At 45.2% G+C, this 18,103-nt stretch overlaps 1 protein-coding gene across 1 annotated transcript in view; it reads right to left on the reverse strand.

The window, feature by feature from the left end:
• Positions 1-17,315, reverse strand: part of LOC119444632 (nose resistant to fluoxetine protein 6) — an 81,655-nt gene extending 64,340 nt beyond the window's left edge. The window contains exons 1-4 of the mRNA XM_049664676.1: positions 17,296-17,315; positions 16,924-17,033; positions 5,585-5,758; positions 4,708-4,801 (exon numbers count right to left, since the gene is read on the reverse strand). Coding sequence (XP_049520633.1) covers positions 4,708-4,801; positions 5,585-5,758; positions 16,924-17,033; positions 17,296-17,315 — 398 coding nt within the window. The remainder of the gene's footprint in view (positions 1-4,707; positions 4,802-5,584; positions 5,759-16,923; positions 17,034-17,295) is intronic.
• Positions 17,316-18,103: the final 788 nt, after the last annotated feature.

Here is an 18,103-nt window from a genome sequence, read left to right on the forward strand (position 1 = left end):
CCAGCAAATTTAATTACCATTTCCTAACTTGTGGTAGGAAATTAAATAATACAATAAATGTTTACCCAAGCAGTTATATAAACATAAATTGTTCTGATACTTTATACCTGGTGCCTACTAGCGAATTCGAAATAATTAGTATAATTGAATCTGTGAATAGTTTAATAGTAAAACTGCATCTGGTCCCGATGATATTAAGGCTGATCCTATCAAAGCTGTAGCGCCAATGATTTCAGTTCCACTGGCACACATTTGTGACTGCATTCTGAAAGACGGATACTTTCCCGTTGAATTAAAAGTATCACGCGTAACTCCTGTTCATAAAGGTGGAAAAAAAGATGACTTAGGAAACTATCGTCCTATCTCCGTTCCGTATGTATTCTCGAAAGTAATTGAACGCGTTATATTTAAAATAATAACTGACTTTCTAGGAAAACACAAATTCATAGTACTCCAGCACTTCGGATTTCAAGAAACCAAGTACCCTGAGCTAGCGTTCCTAGGCATTAAAGAAAAACTGGTTGAGAATGTTGAAAACAAACAGTTTAAGTTGGGAATATTTTTAGATATTAAGAAAGTGTTTGACTCAGTTACTCACTCTATACTATTAAATAAGCTATGCTGTTATCCAGGCTTAACAGTTAATCAAAAGTGATCTAGAAAATTGAAACACTACTTGACATTAAACAGCTGTTCTTCAGATCCCAACATAATTACAATGGAAGTACCACAAGGCTCGATATTAGGTCGCCTTTTTATTTCTTTTATATGTGAATGACATCTGCAACGCACACCATACTGAGGAGACATTACTTTTCGCCGACGATACAAATGTATTTTTAATTATAAATTAAGGAGATACCGAATTAAAAGCTAATATATGGCTAAGATAACTATCACTATGGTTAGATGCAAATGAGTTACACCTAAATTAATACAAGTAAAACGAAATATGTCATCTTCAGAGGTCGCAACTCGCATATAAATAATAGTTTCCACCTGCTTTCCAAGACGTATTGCTTGAAAAGACGAACAGTAAACATTTCCTAGGTGTATTTTTTTTTCAGGATTATTTATCGTGGAATGACCACATATCCCACCTCCAAAGGAAGCTATCCCGAACAGTTGGCGCACTATGGAAAATATATTCTTTAATTCTTTAATTAACCGGTTATAAACCATGCATTATTCAGTCCCACCTACAATACTTCTTAGTGGTCTGGAGCTCCACAGCGACAACTAATTTAAATAAACTAGTGGTTTTAAAAAGAGAGAGAGATGTCCAAGCTCTTGAACGCATCCGCTTCAGTGTTACCACATCTCCATATAAAAGTAGGTATAAATTAGTTCAACAAAGTCTTCTTTATACAGACAAACTCTCGCTTTATATGTTCACGCAAATTTTAAAAAAAACTGCGCAAATTTTGAGTCTATCTGTCTTCAAACGATCACAGACTGCAAATTTCGTGTGATTAACCATAAACTACCTAAGATTAGAACTAAATATGTGATTAAAAGCTGGATTTATACAATTCCTAAGCTCCTAAATGAAAACAAGAAAATGTTAGACCTAATAAAGCAATCGCCTTCAATAAAATTATATAAAAGAAATATATGTAACCGAATATAGTTAGTTGGTGTGATGTGTAGTTTCCATGCGAATTTTGTGTGTTTTACGTTGTAAATACTTATTCCCGCCAGTTTCAGCCCAATGAATACTGTAGCGTTTCTATATGTTTGTTCCCGAAGGCGTACTGTAGCGAATCGTTCCGTTAAGAATAGAAATAGCAGTACTACAAATATGGTTAATTATATTTTTTATTATTCGCCCAAACTGTGTAGTTTCAGTATGTACTCATGCTGTTTTTCTGGTTTCCATCATCGTGCTTGTTTTTCTTAGGTTGTAGGGTATCATTTTTTTTCTCGATCTTGCCTCATGAATTCCTTGTTCAGGTCCTTCCCCCCCCCCCCCCTTCTTTTTTCTCTCCTTATTCTTACGCCTCAGTCAGGCACACGCCAGTGCCTTTAGTCCTGACCCTTTTGGTTTTCTGTAAGAAAGCTCGCCAATTTTTTAATAAAAAATTAAGAACCCTTGCACTACTGTGAATATGGAAGCCAACGAAGCTGTGACCATGGTGGGTCTGCTATAGTGAATGTATATAGTGAATCATTATTGATTATATTGAGCGTCTTCGGCATGTTCGTGAAAGAGAAAGGACACTGGCATCTTTTTTCTCGACCGGCGCGATGGCCAAGTAATTCGTTTGCTCTTGCAAGTCCGCCACATCGTCATAGACTAGCGTATGAGTCACAGCGTTCAGAGCCGCGGCACATTGCACGGCCGCGTCAGGACCCTGTGAGATCTCTCCCGCTCCTGCTCTCGGCGGCTCATACCCACATATCCAACGCGGGTATGACCACACGTGATTTCTTTCTTAACTTCCTTCTTTCTTTATTTCCTTCCTTCCTTCCTTCTTTCTTTATTTCTTGTCGCTGGCTCATAACCGCATATCCCGGGCTCATACCAGCATATCCAATGCGGGTATGCGCCACACGTCATTTTATTATCGTTAATTGTGACATAACTGACAAGGATGTGATGTTATTTATGTCATGACCTATCAGACTAACATGTCATTCGTTTTGACACCTGTGCAACTGGCAGGAAACCGCCATGCACATGGAGCCGAAATGCTGATGAAGATAGTTTTTTCTACACACAGACACGATCCTGGGCGAACTAGCCCTTAACAGCTTCGCTGTAAGAAAAAAAAATACGCTAGCAGCCGTGACAACGTATAGTTCTTGTAAATGCAAGTTTTTGAAGGGACGCCCAAGAAAAATACTAACTCACACTGGCAGAGCACACGTATGGAATTGCGAATAGGCTATTTTTAACAGTTCTATAGGCGTAGGTTTGGTAAGCAAGAAAAGACGAAAATATAATAAAGCGGTGGCGACGCCATTTTTCAGTGCCCACCCCATTTCCCGGCACGGTCATTGACTTATAGTGGATTCCACTGGCCTATCTGTAGCGGTGTGCAGAATCCACGAGAGAGCAACGAAACCCTGCACGGGGCGACCCAATCCAAATCCACCAGCGAAGAATAAACATGCTCCGTCAGGGAGCGCAGCGGAAGTTCAATCCGGCATCCTCCCGTCATATTGCATTTTCACTTCGGCCTTCAGATGAAAAGCCACCCGGAAAATCCGAAAGTGACAGCAACGTGTCGGAGGAGTTCTCGTGAAATCCGTCTCTGCTCGGTGGATCAACAAGGAGCGCCCCATCGCGGAGCACGTTGATCCGAATCGACTAGTGACTAGAACAAACACAAACTAGCTGTAAATCGACCAGTGGAATTCAAGTTCTCTGCCACGGAGGAAAAAAACGAAAAAAGACGGCAGATCCCACGTCCTCTGGGAATCGATGTTATGCGAAGCAGTGTGCGGGGAGCCTACCAATTAACGAAACGACCATGAGAGCACCAAGACGTAGGCGGCTGTTTTTTTTTAATGTCATAACATGACACGCATGTTATGACATTCATGTCATGACCTATCATTTATGTCGGATCCCATTGCAGTGGTTTTTGAGTGTAATTTTTTTACGCTGAGTCATTGTCTTTTTTGCCAAGTCATGCTCATGACTATGACTTCTACCATCAATCTTTAGTGCTTCCTTGACTTTGTACCCACGTCCAAACCAATTCCAGTGGTTTCTGAGTGTTCATCTTTTTTCGGTGAGTCAATGTCATTTTTGCTGAGGCATAGTCATAATTATGTCATTATTGTATTCTACTATCATTATCGTTACTATCATAACCATACTTGCACCCATTACTATCTATAATTCTCGATTCCTTGCTACTTTGGTTTTTTTTTACCCATGAGAGCACAAAGACGTAGGCGGATGTTTGATTACCTACATGACACGCATGTCACGATATTCATGTCATGACCTATTATTTATGTTCGTCATAGACTCCTGTCATACTATGCCAATTTTGGTACATACCAAGTTAACGAAACAACCCTGAGAACACCAAGACGTAGGTGGCTAGATAGATAGATAGATAGATAGATAGATAGATAGATAGATAGATAGATAGATAGATAGATAGATAGATAGATAGATAGATAGATAGATAGATAGATAGATAGATAGATAGATAGATAGATAGATAGATAGATAGATAGATAGATAGATAGATAGATAGATAGATAGATAGATAGATAGATAGATAGATAGATAGATAGATAGATAGATAGATAGATAGATAGATAGATAGATAGATAGATAGATAGATAGATACTCTCAAAGTGGCAAATGTTCGCCAAGAAATGTTTCGAATTTTTAAAGAACACGTGCTCCAGATCGACCAGTGCAATTCACCATTAGTGTTTGCTCGGCTTGAGTTAAATGGTCAGCCGTAAAACTGATTGCATTGCATCCATTAGTAAGTAAAGACCAATGCTCGCAACTTTTGCTAAAGATTGACGTCAATAACCGAAAAACAGCGCTATTTGTGACGTAAGCCTGACATCATCGATTGCGGCTGCCCTAACATGACACTAAAAATTGACAAACTGTATCTTCATCCTCTCCGCTAAGTACCAAACATTTTACGCCAAATAAACGGCTACAGAGTTTTCAACAAAGAATGCATGAGTCAAGGTTGACTGGTATTTCTATTTAGCGCACCTCACCTGAGAACAAAGAAGGTTTCAACACTGGGGTAGGCGTTCGCGATAATGCAAAAGAAAAATTCATGCGTCATCTCGAAGATTCCAAGACCTCTTCCTAAAAAAAGGAAGAAAAGGCAAAGAGCGCAATGAGGGAAGTGATTGCCGTTCTGCCCACTTACATACATTCGGCATCCAGTGGCTTCAAAATTTAGTGAGGAGCAGTGTGAGTGAGGTGTAGAAGACAATATGAACAAGCAAGATAACTGGCCTTGAGCATCATCATTCCGTGTTATGTAACGCTGAAGACGCATGTTTGGTTAAAATGAACCAGCCAGTGATTTCCAGGCCAAGATCTGTCGAACGCCAATCCGCGCCGTGTACTTCTGACACTCTTATTTATCCTAACAACACTTTGACTCGGGCGAGTTGGTCTATCTTGATGGTGTAGTGAAGCAGCACTAAAAGGACAAGGACAACACATGAAACAAGGGTCACAGAGCCAGAGCTGAATGTCAACTAAATCGGCCATTTTAGTCATCGGTCATTTCCAGACTTTACTGCAACAGCAAGAAAACAATGAACCTTAAGAAACATACATAAAAGGGGACACTGGTAGCTACCGTGTGTTTATCGAGGAGTGAACTTTTTTTTTTTCAGATAGGACAAGTGGTGGCGTGCTGACGCACTTCCCTTCAGCTTTTCATATATTCGTTTCTTTGTTCACTTTCTCTTTCCTTTGTTTCTTTCGGGGCTCCTCCAATAAAATTTACTTGGTAGTTAGCTCCATGGTCCAGTTGTACTTGCTTTCTGTGTCGTCTTAGTTCCTTTGGCATCAGTGCGCTCAATATACCACCTGTGTTTACGGTTGAAGGTACGGCTGACTTGTAAGCGGACCCACCGAGGATATGCGGGTCCAGTATGTTGTAACTGTGTCCCAAGATCACCCACAGGGCGGTGAAGAAGCGCAGCCCGTTCAGGCACTTGAGGCACTCGTGCTCGGGTGGTGTTTCCTTGAGCAGCAATTCCGTGTTTCTTACGGCAGAAAACGCCTTCAACGTGTCCGCCCAGAATCCTGCGGGAGGCCGATTGAATACCGTTATGTCGAACGTATAGTGAGCGATAGTCGGAGAATTCAGTACAAGATACACCCACAAAAAGGACCTGCAGCTGCTTTGTGCGCCTACGCGCTTCAAAAATAGTCCCCGAGAGACTCAGATATTGGAAGAAGTTCGCTTCCGCTCTGGAGGAGGAGAGAAAGAGAAGGCAGGGATGTTACCCACAAATGCGTCTGGTTGGCTACCCTACTCTGGGGGACGGGAAAGAGGGAATAGAAAGGTGAGATAGAGAGAGGAGGGGGAGGGGGAGGAAGGACACGCTGAGCTCGCGCTTCCGCTCTGACGTTCCGGAAATGAGAGAATCTAATATGCTGGAGCATCTATACAGATTCTCTTTGAGGTGGATAGCGTTGTATTTGCCACTGCACTCTTGTCTTCGATTCTAATCAATGCAATATTTCCTCGACTAGGAACAGATTTTAAAAAACGCCATTGTCACATGTGCCGTATGGTAATCTTATTATCATAGCTATATGTGGGTGCGGCGCAATGTGCCTGTGTAAAGTGTATGGTTTCGTCAACGTGCAGCAGCAGTAAAATGACACAGGTGACTAGACCAGCCCGTCTATTCGTTCGCCTTGAGGCACGCTTGTGAAATTACGGCAATTTCTTGATTTAAAACTGCCCGCAGTGTGCTGTTAATCATGTAGATGAAAGAGGCGCTGAAGCACTTTTCTAACGAGTCATAAAATGGCCTCCCTATTAAAGTACGTTTCTTCCGAATCTCATGCCGCCAATATATTTCGAGTCCTTCAACTATTGACCCTTTTCGCGGCGATCCCGTGGGCGCTGCCATGTTCGATCACGTGGTGACGCGTCCATTGCTTGCCTCAACTGCCTCCGTTGCCTCCTTGTTTACAATGGAAGTGCATGACGCCGGCGCGGCTTAGAAAATCTCTGTTTTCGGAGATATCGTAGACGGTGACTAGGTGGACGACACGAAGCTTTGATCACAGCTTCAGAGAACATGCAAAAGTGCTTTCGGAGCTGATTAAGCTATGTCCAAACGGCGCCAGCAGCGTATATTGTGCTTGTTCTAAAAGCGGGGCTAAATATGTATTCCAAGCTATCCAAACATTCCGCTCATGAATTCAGTCAGGAATAATGTGTTTTGCTCTTTGTTCTTTATTCGGCAAGTATATTGAACCAGTGGCTTGTCAGTTTCTGGCTCAGTGAAGTTCCTCGGTGCGGCCACTATCTGATTATTCTCTGCCTAATCGCTCGCGGGTGTGCTCAGTTCCGATATATTTGTTCTCGCTGCGCACAAGGCTTGAAACTTAGCTCTTTTGTACATTGTAATACATTGTAGCAAATATATATTACAGCTAGTAACTCGCTTACTCTTGTGGACCGTCACGAAACATTCAGCTTCGACCATTCGTGTGCCATCGGTGTAGTCCGTCATTTATTGTGTGTATACAGTGCGCATATATACAAGTGTGCGCCCATTCACTTATTATTGCGATAGCAATTGTATGGACACTCCAAAGCAGATTTCTGCCGTCGGCGTCGGCGTGAGGTTCCGTATGACGTCAACGGCGATGAAATCGTCGCCGCGCCCCGGACGCTGTATGTGCGAGTGAAAAGGCGCGAGGGACGCGCGCTTTCACGGGTAGCGAACGCACGTCGGCGAGCAAACGCGCGTTCTGCGCCGTGCTCCCTGAAGGGCGGAAGAATTAAGCGTATCTTTCCTCCTTTACAATCACCACATATAGAGAGCAAACGCGGCTTCTTCCATCGGGCGAAAGGCCGTGGGGGGACGGGAGGAAGGGAGGGGAGGCGACGTTTAGCTGCGGCACCAAATGTGCATTTATATGATGATGATGATAAAAAAGTATTTATTGTAGAATGGCTCGAAGACCTACGTGTATTATATAAAAACGTTGCGAGGCAAGAAGGTGGGTAAGATTCCCAACGCTGCTCGGCGAGTGTCCCATTCTGATCTCGTCGAAAACCTCCGAGCCGCCCCCAGAGGCACCGGCAACAGTGACCAACGCCGCGCGCGTTCGCGACAACAGTTCTGCGCGTTGCTGGTGCTGCTGCATGTGCAAGTTTATACAGCTGATAAAACTACTATCCTTACTCCGTATAGCTCTCTACTAATTTGCTATCGCAACTGATGCTTCGCCTTTCGGGTGAAACTGCGACATTTTTTCTTGATACGTCGGCGATAGAGTGGGCGTAAGTTTTCCTGCCATTTTGGGACAGATGTGTATAGATAACGTGCGAGAAACTTACTATGACAGGAAGCGCCGCTACTCCCTTTGTCATTGTTTAACGAGTGGTACTCGCTCTTACCGACGTTCTGGGGATGAATCCCTTTCTTTGAAGTTAGCGATACAAGGCTGGCGGATGAGCAAATTTCTGTATCCTCAAGGAAAGCCGTCCATCTCGAAGTGCCGGTAACACGTTCGGAAAGTTGCAACAGCGGTCCGCGAACTTGGCCACACAGATTCATTCCATTCCTTAACATGCCAGTCACTATTTTTGCAGCCAACTACTGCACACGTCTTCAATCCACGTGATTCAATCTAGCATGATTGGAGTACAGTGTGTTAGCGAAAACTCAGTTGCATTTCCGGCAGCTGATCACACAGAAGCAAGGTAGAAGCGGTAATGGTTTCGTATTCCTGCGCGGTCGCCGAGGACACGTATGGCGCGCCGCCGTGAGCGCCATCTCGTTTCTCTAAAACAAACTGCTCCGCGAAAAGGGGCAACAAGTGGAGTTATCGCACCGATACCCAGCTTTCTCTCTCCTTTCGTCTCCGTGAGCACGCTAGAAGCTACATAGCGGAAAAGCGAAGAGGGCAAAGCCCCGGTTAAAAGTTGAGTGTCGCGGCGACGTAAAGGCTCGTCGCGGCACCCCGCGGCGGCCGCAGTAGACTACACTACGCAGCACGCCACTGTAGTCTTGGAGGCCACACACAGCTATGTGCAGTGCAAATATGAAATGATTTTCCTGTCTTTTTGAGATCGCAGACATAATCATTTGTCTTTATACAACTCAAAATTACTGAAAATTATGTATTACTGAAAATGCTATGGCGATCACGCAATCAGCCAATAGCGTTGGTGGGCCAGCTGCTTTCGATGACACTGCATGACGACATCGCGGAAGCGAGAGCAAGTGACTTTTCGCTGAGTTTGACAGTAGATCGAAAATTCCCTGCTGCATGCAGTGCAGTAATAATTCGCTCAAATGTTCAAGCAGCCTCTACAGCAGATCGGCAGCGTTTTCATATTAAGTTCGAAAAGTGTTTCAGGGCACCTATAACTTCGTCGGAAAAGCTTTTATTTGATGCCATCATGCACACTACCACTGAGTCAGTCATACGGGACTGAAGCCTTGTACCTACGTTTTCCACATAGGGGCTCGAAACGATTCCAAAGCCGCAAAATATATCCTGGTAAAGTTTGAGTATGAACTTTCAAATCAGATTTGAAAGCTTTATATTAAAAGTTACGCAGCTCCAACCCACGCATTGGAATCTGAGAAGCGAATCTTTCGTGAAGCGGTTATATAAATGCCACGCAAGTGATAATATTCTACACAGTGTTTTGCACCTTAGCTATTACCTGTCTTCTAGTGAAGACGGCAAGACGCGGTGACCCCGACCACGTGACACTGTATCCAAAAGTCGGTCTGGCGACTAGATCGGCCCGATCCTAAAGATAGTTTAACAGTAAACTTCCCTTTGCTCGGCGAAAACCAACCAAGCAGGTGGATGCACCAGACCCCAAACCCTAGTAAATTAGGTATCGAAATGTTTCTTTTATTAAAGGAATTATGCGCTTGGTGAAAATTTTTTGCTGCAACTAGATATTTAGGTACCATTTGTTTTAAGACGCAGTAATTCCGTAAAAAACAAGGCCGGCTGCCAGAACACCTGTAAGGGTTATGGGAATGCTGACGTGAATAGTGGATAGGAGCCAACCGTGGACAAAGAAGAGGAGGGACGCGCGAGCGGCGGCTTGCCACCCTTGGGCGCGGCCGGCCGGGACTGAGCTGTGGCCGTGGACCGTGGGACCGAGGCGTTTTCCCACAGGGTAATAAAGATAGTAATGCTGTCCTGCGTATAAGCTATGCGGCAAGACAGCAGCACCCCGCCATGGACAGGAATACTGGGAAGGTTCGCGAAGAAAGTTTTGTAGCGTTAGCTACACTGGCCCAGCCAAGCCCGTTTCGCGCGGCACATCAAGAGCCGTGCTGCGCATGCGCAAGGATCAGTGATGTCACACGGCTTGCGCACCGGAGCCACCGGAGCCGGCACCTCTCGCGCACTCCGCCGCCGCCGCGCGCGACTCACCGCCGCCGGTATGCGCATTCCAGAGGAGTGACGTCGTAGCCGTGGTAGACGCACTGGCGCCGGCGCGCGCTCGCTGTGCAGTCGCCGTCTGACACTGCGCTGGAGCCGCTGCGCTTCTGACTGGCGTTTGCCAGTGTGGTATAGCCATGGAGAAGGAGAGCGCAAATGCTGCTCAACAGCGCAGAAGAACGGAGAAGCTTGATTCATCGGATCCCGAAGTAGTTGCCTGGCAATTAGCGGTTGAGCGTAGGAGGAATGAACAGAAGAAGGCTATATACATGTGCCACATAATACGTATACCGCGTGTGTGTCATTGGAGCAGCAGTAAGCATGACAATCAAGCTAATTCTTGACAATCTAGACAACCAGGAAAGCTAAGGAATAATCAGCTGAACCTTTGCTAACGCTACGTATATCCTGGCATAGCCGAGCTAAGCCACTGCAACTTTTTTTATAAAACGTGGGATTTACAAAAATCTCGCATGTTTGAAAGAAGGGATGTCGCTAAAGCATTGCTGTTGGTCCCAAGCGCTAACCTCAGCCCACTCTCAACCTTTACTTTTAGCAGCGGAGCTGTTTAAGCCGGCCGTAATTTGTGCCGCGAGCCACAAAACCTCACCGAGCTATGACGTCACTGCGTTGCCTAGCAACCCCATACCAGCTGTGTGATAGCTTCGCAAGACTCCGCGCCTAGACACTGCGTACAACGCGTCTGCTCCGCTTGCCATAAACGTTCCACGCGCGCGGTGTGATGATGATGATGATGATTTATTGGCATCCCCTTTGAAACGGGGCGGCGACAAATAGTCACCTAGCCTGCTTGATTTAATCAGGTATACTATACATGTTCTTTATCTAGCATTTTTGTATACCTCTCATTATTATTTTTTTTTTTTAATTTAACTTGTGCCGCTGCCTATGATTTTAAGAGATCAGGTCGTATCCATCTTTTCCCTGCTTTTTTTCCACCAGTACTCCAATCGTCTCTTGCTGATCTCTACGGCTGATCTGTTTATGTTTCCTTCCACTTTGAAACCAAGCGCTTCTGGGAGTTGCACGTTACCTACGGTTCTCGCTGGGTGGATCCCGTCGCATTCCATCAGGATGTGCTGAGCGGTTTCTGGATCTTTACTGCAGCATGCACATGTCTCATCTAATTCCGAATATTTGTTCCGATATGTTTTCGTCCTTAGGCAACCGGCTCGAGCCTCAAATAGCAAGGCACTGCCCTTTGTGTTATCGTACAGATTTTCCCTTCTAATTTCTTTCTTCTCATTCTTGTAAATCTCCATTGTCCTTTTTGTTTCCATTCTTTGCATCCAATTCACGGTCTCTATTTCTCTCACTTTCTTTCTGATGACTCCTGGTTGTCTATTTGCAGTTTCGATTATCCTGTACTTGGTTGCCAACTTCCTTGACCTCTTCCTCCATTCTGTGTCTACGCTTTTCATGTAGAGATACTTGTGCACTTTAGCCGCCCATTTATTTTCATCCATGTTCCTGAGCCTTTCTTCAAAACTAATTTTGCTCTGTGCTTCTCTGACTTCAAAAGAGGCCCAACCCATGTCACCCTGCACTGCCTCATTTGTGGTATTACCGTGGGCTCCCAAAGCCAACCGGCCTACTGATCTTTGGTTAACTTCCAAACCCGCCAATATATCCGATTTTAAGCATATAATGGCATTTGCGAATGTTAGCGCTGGCACTATTACTCCTTTCCAGATTCCACGCACCACCTCATACTTATTGTGGCCCCACAGTGCTCTGTGTTTCATTATTGCTGCATTCCGCTTCCCCTTTATTTTCAGATTATCCTGGTGGTTGTTTGAGTAATTCTTTCCTTCGTTTATGTGTACGCCGAGGTACTTATATTGCTCCACTATGGGTATTACTTGCTGTTGAATTGACACCACGAAGTTACTCCTGTGTTCATTAAAGATCATAATTCCTGATTTCTCTGTGCTAAACTTAAGGCCTAGATTTGTCGCTGCATTCCCACAAATATTCGCAAGTATCTGTAAATCTTTTTTATTGTCCGCTAGTAGCACAATGTCGTCTGCGTACATCAGTCCGGGGACCTTCTGTTGCACCATTTGTCCATTACGCATGTAGGATAAATCAAAACCTAATTCGCTGTTTTCCAGTCGTCTTTCTATACCCTTGACGTAAAGCGTGAACAACAATGGTGACAGAGGGCATCCTTGCTTCAATCCTTGGTGAATTCCCACCATTTCATTTCCTTTTCTACCTTCCCATACCACTTGTACTTGGTTGTCTCTATATATCTCCCTCAGCAGCTCCACGAAATCGTCATCTATGCCTTCGTATTGAAGAATATCCCACAACAATTCCCTGTCTACGTTGTCATAAGCTCCTTTAATATCTAGAAATGCTATCCATAAAGGTCTTTTCTGAGCTACTGAAATCTCTATGCACTGAGTTAGTACAAACATATTGTCTTCTAAGCGTCTGCCTGGCCTGAACCCATTCTGTAGTTCCCCCAATACATCGTTTTTCTCCACCCACTTCGACAGTTCTAATTTTATGGCTTCCATTGCCATTCTATATATCACCGACGTTACTTTAACTGGCCTGTACGAGCTCGTCTTATCCTTATCTCCTTTGCCTTTGTAGATGAGATTCATCTTGCTTTCACGCCATCCAACGGGAATTTTCTTTGTTCTAATCACTTGCTCTATGGCATTAGTCAGCAGTGCCTTGCTTTTTGGACCGAGGTTTTTGATTAGCTGTATTGGGATTTCATCGGGTCCAGCTGCCGTGTTGTTAGGGACATTTTCTGCTGCCTTTTTCCAATAAAAGCTTTCTGTGCTAAATTTTGATCTCTCTGGCCTCTCTGCTGTTGCTGGATCTGTTGTCTGAACTGCGCTTTTTCTCGTGCCGAAGTTATCCCTAATAACGTCTGTGATGTACCGCATCGCATCATCTCCTTCGTAGATGTTACCGTCTTCATCCCTTATAGCCGTTTGCGAGTTTTTAGTTGGAGCTCCGAGTGCTTTTATATGGTTCCAGAATCTTTTTGGAGCGCTTTTGTCTCTTTTGTGAATGTTATGCACCCAACGTTCACTTGCGCATTTAATTTTCTCTTGCACGAGCTCACTCGCAACCCTTTTCTTTTCTCGGTATGTATTCCATCTAAGGAGCACCTCTTCTTCTTGTAATCCCAACTTTTTGGCTTCTCGATGAGCCCTAGATGCCTCTTTACGCTCTTCTATAGCTTGTTTTATTTCCTTGTTCCACCACTTACGTGGTTTCCTCTTGCCAATCCAACAATTGTTTTGCCGTGTCCGCCTTATTTCATGCTGCATAACGTCTACCAGTTCCTTATATTCCCAGACTGCTGTAGGAAAATCCTCAATTTTCTTCTCTATGTTGTTTGCGATCTCTGTTATTTGCTCGTCATTCATTTTTAAAAATTCTGAGGCTATTGGTTCATGTTCTGCGCTAGTATCTCGCCAAAAATTTAATGCTAAACGTCTATGATCGCTTCCCAGGCTATTTTTTCCATTTTCGTCTATTATCATTTGGTCTAGTTGTTCGTAGACCATTTCTGAGACTAAGGCGTAGTCGATACATGACTGCCTGTTTCCGCATTGCCACGTTACCTGTCCATGACACTTATTCTCCCTGTTAACTACTATAAGGTTCTGTTCATCACACAGATCCAGCACTAGAGAGCCGTTGTAATCAGTATATCCGTCTAAATCGTCCATGTGTGCGTTCATATCTCCCAGTAATATCACCTGGCCCGATTTACTGAACTCATTAATATCGCTTTTAATGCAATCAACCAATTCCTTATTTTTTTCTCTGCTATCACTACCTGTCCAAAGGTAAGCTACTCCCAGCCACGTCTTTTTACCTTGCCATGTGCCACTAATCCATAAATGCTCTTTACATGTCTCGTTTACCCTTCGCCACTTCAGACCTCGCCTAATTAGTACGCCTACGCCTCCGCCTTTCCTTGACCCGGTCATTCTGTTGCACCCTTCCCATACAAAATTGTCAATAACAGGCGGCTGCTCCAAATCTCTTAGATGCGTTTCGGTCAAGGCGTACACGCTAATCGCTTCATCATTCAGCTGCGTTTGAATTTCCAGCCATTTTTCCTGCTTGCGACCACCCTGCATGTTAATGTAGCAAATTTTACCTTCTCTATTCTTATCCTTTCTGCGTCTTTTCCTGACTCCTGGTCGTCTAATTCTGCCCTTTACTGGTGTTTCGCTACGTTCAATACTTAATCCTGCTTCCTGATTGCCTGGGGCCCGCCTAAAAAAGCTACAGCTCGCGCTGCGAATCGACGTCCGACCGGTGTTGCTACCCTTTCGCTAAAATGTATCCCGTCAACCACAAAAGCGCCTTCGCGGCCTGCTCGGTGCACTTCTCGGTTGATGTCAATGACCGTAAAATTCATTGCTTTAGCTAGAGTCCAAATTTCCCTGTTTACTGCAAGAATTGCCCTTTCAATTTCATAGCCCTGCCTTTCAACCTCTGGCACCGTGCACACCGCGATTTGCACTTCCTTTGAAACATTCCGCAGGTCGGTGACCCCTTTGGCTATTTGCTTTGTGATCCCTGCTGCTCGTCCGTGCAGTACATCAATCACTCCGCCCGTTATGCCCACTAGGTGTCTCTCCTCCATTGTGTCCCACATTCGTTCCTTGGCCTTCGCTATCGCCTTTCTAATCGGCTTTCCCGGAAGCGCGCTAACCTGGACTCGTTCGCCTGCACCTACCCTCTCTGTTATCGTCAGGTTCTACTCTAAGCATGTTGGAATCCCCAACAAAGACTACTCGACGCTTTTCTTCCCCCTCACCGCCGAAAGCTGCCCCCGAGGTCACAATGGCCTCCCCTCCTGTCTTATCTTTGCCCTTGCCTTTGTTCTCTTCCGCGGCTGCGTCAGTGGTATCCCCCTCGTGACTATCACTGACGGTTCCGGGTTCGGCTGTCTCTGCACTCGCATCGGAGCCAGCTCCATTCACGGTGCTCGCCTCGATGGGTTCACCATTGCTTTGCTGAATGGTGGCCCTCAGCTGCATCTCTACGTTAACTAGCTTTTCTTCTACCTCCTCCCTCTGTTTCTGCTCACTTTTAAGTTCCTTTTCAAGCTTTCCAACCCGCTTAGCTAGCTTATCTTTCTCTTGCTCGAGACGGTCTAGCCGCGACCCTAGCACACACATCCTACAGATAAAATCGGCACCATTCGCTTCGCGTGCAGACTTAAACCGCGTTTCTTCCAGCGCGTAGGAACGCTCGCACTCAGAACAACGCACGCGTGGGTTTCCCCGAGTACCAACCATGATCTCGTACTAACAAGGCGTGGATGTGACAAAAAGAAAAGAAAAAAAAAACAATTTGTTACCTATTTCTACCTAAGCGAGAAGACAAAGAAAGTGAAAAAGCATGAAATAATTTATAAAGATTGCTTGGCTAGGCTAACCCTCCTACAAAAAACAAAACAAAGAGGAACTATAAAATAAGAAATCTTATCTATTTGGCACGCTGCTCCTGCTGCGCTGAAACGGCACCTCAACTCGACACGTCCGCTCCCGTCGGCTTCACTCGACGGGAGCGGACGTCGAGTGAACGCGCGAAGTGGAACCGGAACCGTAAGTGGAACCGGAACCGGAACGCCATCTAGTGAACACTTCATAAAACTACAGGTGGCTACATACTACTACTACAGAGGAGGGAACAACCCACACCCTAAGGAGCTTCGCCCCTAAAATGTTTATCTCCGGAAGCCAACGAGAGTATTCTAGCAGACAAGCATCGCAGGATAACTGGTAGAATTCACTCCGACATGCGTGCTGATATTTGACAGACGGACCCAGCATACTCATAGGCACAACGCCGCAGAACTGTGAAGGTCTGTTAGTACAGTGCACAAACGGTCAACACTACGAAGTTGGCGCATAGCGTATGTCGAATCCACACGCACAATAATCATCACCAGGAAGGTGATGATTATTGACTAGCGGCATAAAAGCAGTCAATCGAAGGAAGCGGAAGGCCAGCTTTACCAACACCACGGGAAGTGGGTCGCCTAGCATGCATGCATATGGAGGTTCGGTTAGCATGCGGACTGAAAAGGCGCAGTCTGGTGTATATGCAAGAGCGATGAATTCAAACAGGTAATTTAAATTAAGCCACAAAGTCTGCATCATAGGAGAGAAAAGATGCATAGCAGCACTCGCAGTGATAGTACCTTTATTTGCGGGACGAAGATAGCCGCAAATTGTATAATTTTACTTGACAGACGACTTAAATAGCTTGTTGAGCAGCTGGCAGAGCCAGGGGGCACAGCAAAGATATATAAACTGATCTATAGTACAACGTTCCTTTGCATATACTGCACTAGCAACAGTTGTTTTCATATTCCGAAGCTTAGCGTCATTGTTGATGAGCAGGTTCAATGTTTCTAGCTATGGGGCTTCAGCTTGAAAATTGGGGATCGGTGACCTTTGAGGAAATTAATGAAAGCCGGGCGGACATTGAGGTATATTCTGAGAGGGGGCAAATATCACCTCAGAATGCCGAGAATGGCAGTGTGGCTCAGGTTGTCATGAGCCCAGCTATGTCCACAAAATAATCGAATATACACGGCGTGAATGACCACTGATGAGCACACCGACGAAAGGGGGTCGAAACTTCTCTCTTCGACGTTTCCATGCCCTCTCTGAACACTATGTGCAGCTGTTTTTGAATATACACAAGCACACAAAATCAACCTGAAGTCAGTCGTGTCTACTCACTATTCATGACCATTCACTAGCCACTTTCACCGGATGTCTCACCTGTCTTCTGGTCCTTCCGCAGGAGAGGAGGCTCGTTCTTCCTAAACCTTTCTAGCACGTCGAATACTGTTCCCAGAAGAACAAAGAATGCCAATGTAGAGTATACGACCCTGAAAAATACACCATGAGACATGATTTATTTGCTTTATAAAGACTCGAGCTCCGCCGAGTTCCATTATGGTGCCTCGATGCCAGCGCCGCCGTTCAGGGTGGTGCCATCCATTTGACCGCACCCGCGCAGCCGCTTTCTCGCTGCCGAACGCCTATCTTGAGTCACAGCGAGCGGTTGCGAGTGCTTGGTGCGGGTGACTTTAGTTGGAGAACCCAGTGCGCGGGGAGCTGGATGCTACGCTGCCGCTTCTACTTGCGGACCTGTTGTTCAGTCCGACCATGACTAACAAGCTTGTTCAAGTGCATCGAGTCGACATGACGGGCTGTTGTGGTTCCCAGTGCACCGGATCGACGCGTAAAGGGCTTCGTTGTTTACGTCTTCCCCCGGGACCCAGCGCGAAGGAATGAGATGGGAAGCCCAAGTTATAAGCGGTATCACTGGAAGGCAACGGATAGCCCTACATTTGCGAGGTAAGTGTCAAGAAAGTTTAGACTATCGCATGGTGTTTTTCATAAATAAGAAAGTATTCTCTGATCCTCGCTCAGTACCTACGTTCGCTCACGAACTAAGCACTGCACCGATGCTGAGTAGCCTATGGTTTGCGAGCGCGCGTCGCATAGTCTTTTGCCGTTTTGATCGGAGCAGTCTATGGGAGTAGTACCCTTATTTTAAGAACTGACGAAAATGCTTCGCCGCGAAATAGCCTTACATTAGCTACAAATCGTCATGTAAACCACCTATTTTACTTTTTCACGGGAAGCACACATCGTGTGTCTCTTGTTTCTTTTTTCGCTACTCGTTATTTGGGACTAAAGAACGCCGTGCTTCTTCTGGGGAGAGCGGCTGTTGTGTACGTGGCAAGCGAAGCATTGTGATTTTCTCTATTCTCAGCAGATATCTTGCGGATCTCAGGTTGTTACGTTTTATAGCTGATTTTTTAGACGAATATATTTGTAGCGTGGTGCTCGTAAGCCGATGGTCATTCGTGCTCATTCCCGATCGTAGTGGGTACTGTGACGGTCTTTAAATGCCTGTGCACGGTATGCCCAGGTGTAGTAGAGTTAAGGG

The sequence above is a fragment of the Dermacentor silvarum genome, chromosome 3 (assembly GCF_013339745.2).
Source record: "Dermacentor silvarum isolate Dsil-2018 chromosome 3, BIME_Dsil_1.4, whole genome shotgun sequence".
Taxonomy (NCBI): domain Eukaryota; kingdom Metazoa; phylum Arthropoda; class Arachnida; order Ixodida; family Ixodidae; genus Dermacentor; species Dermacentor silvarum.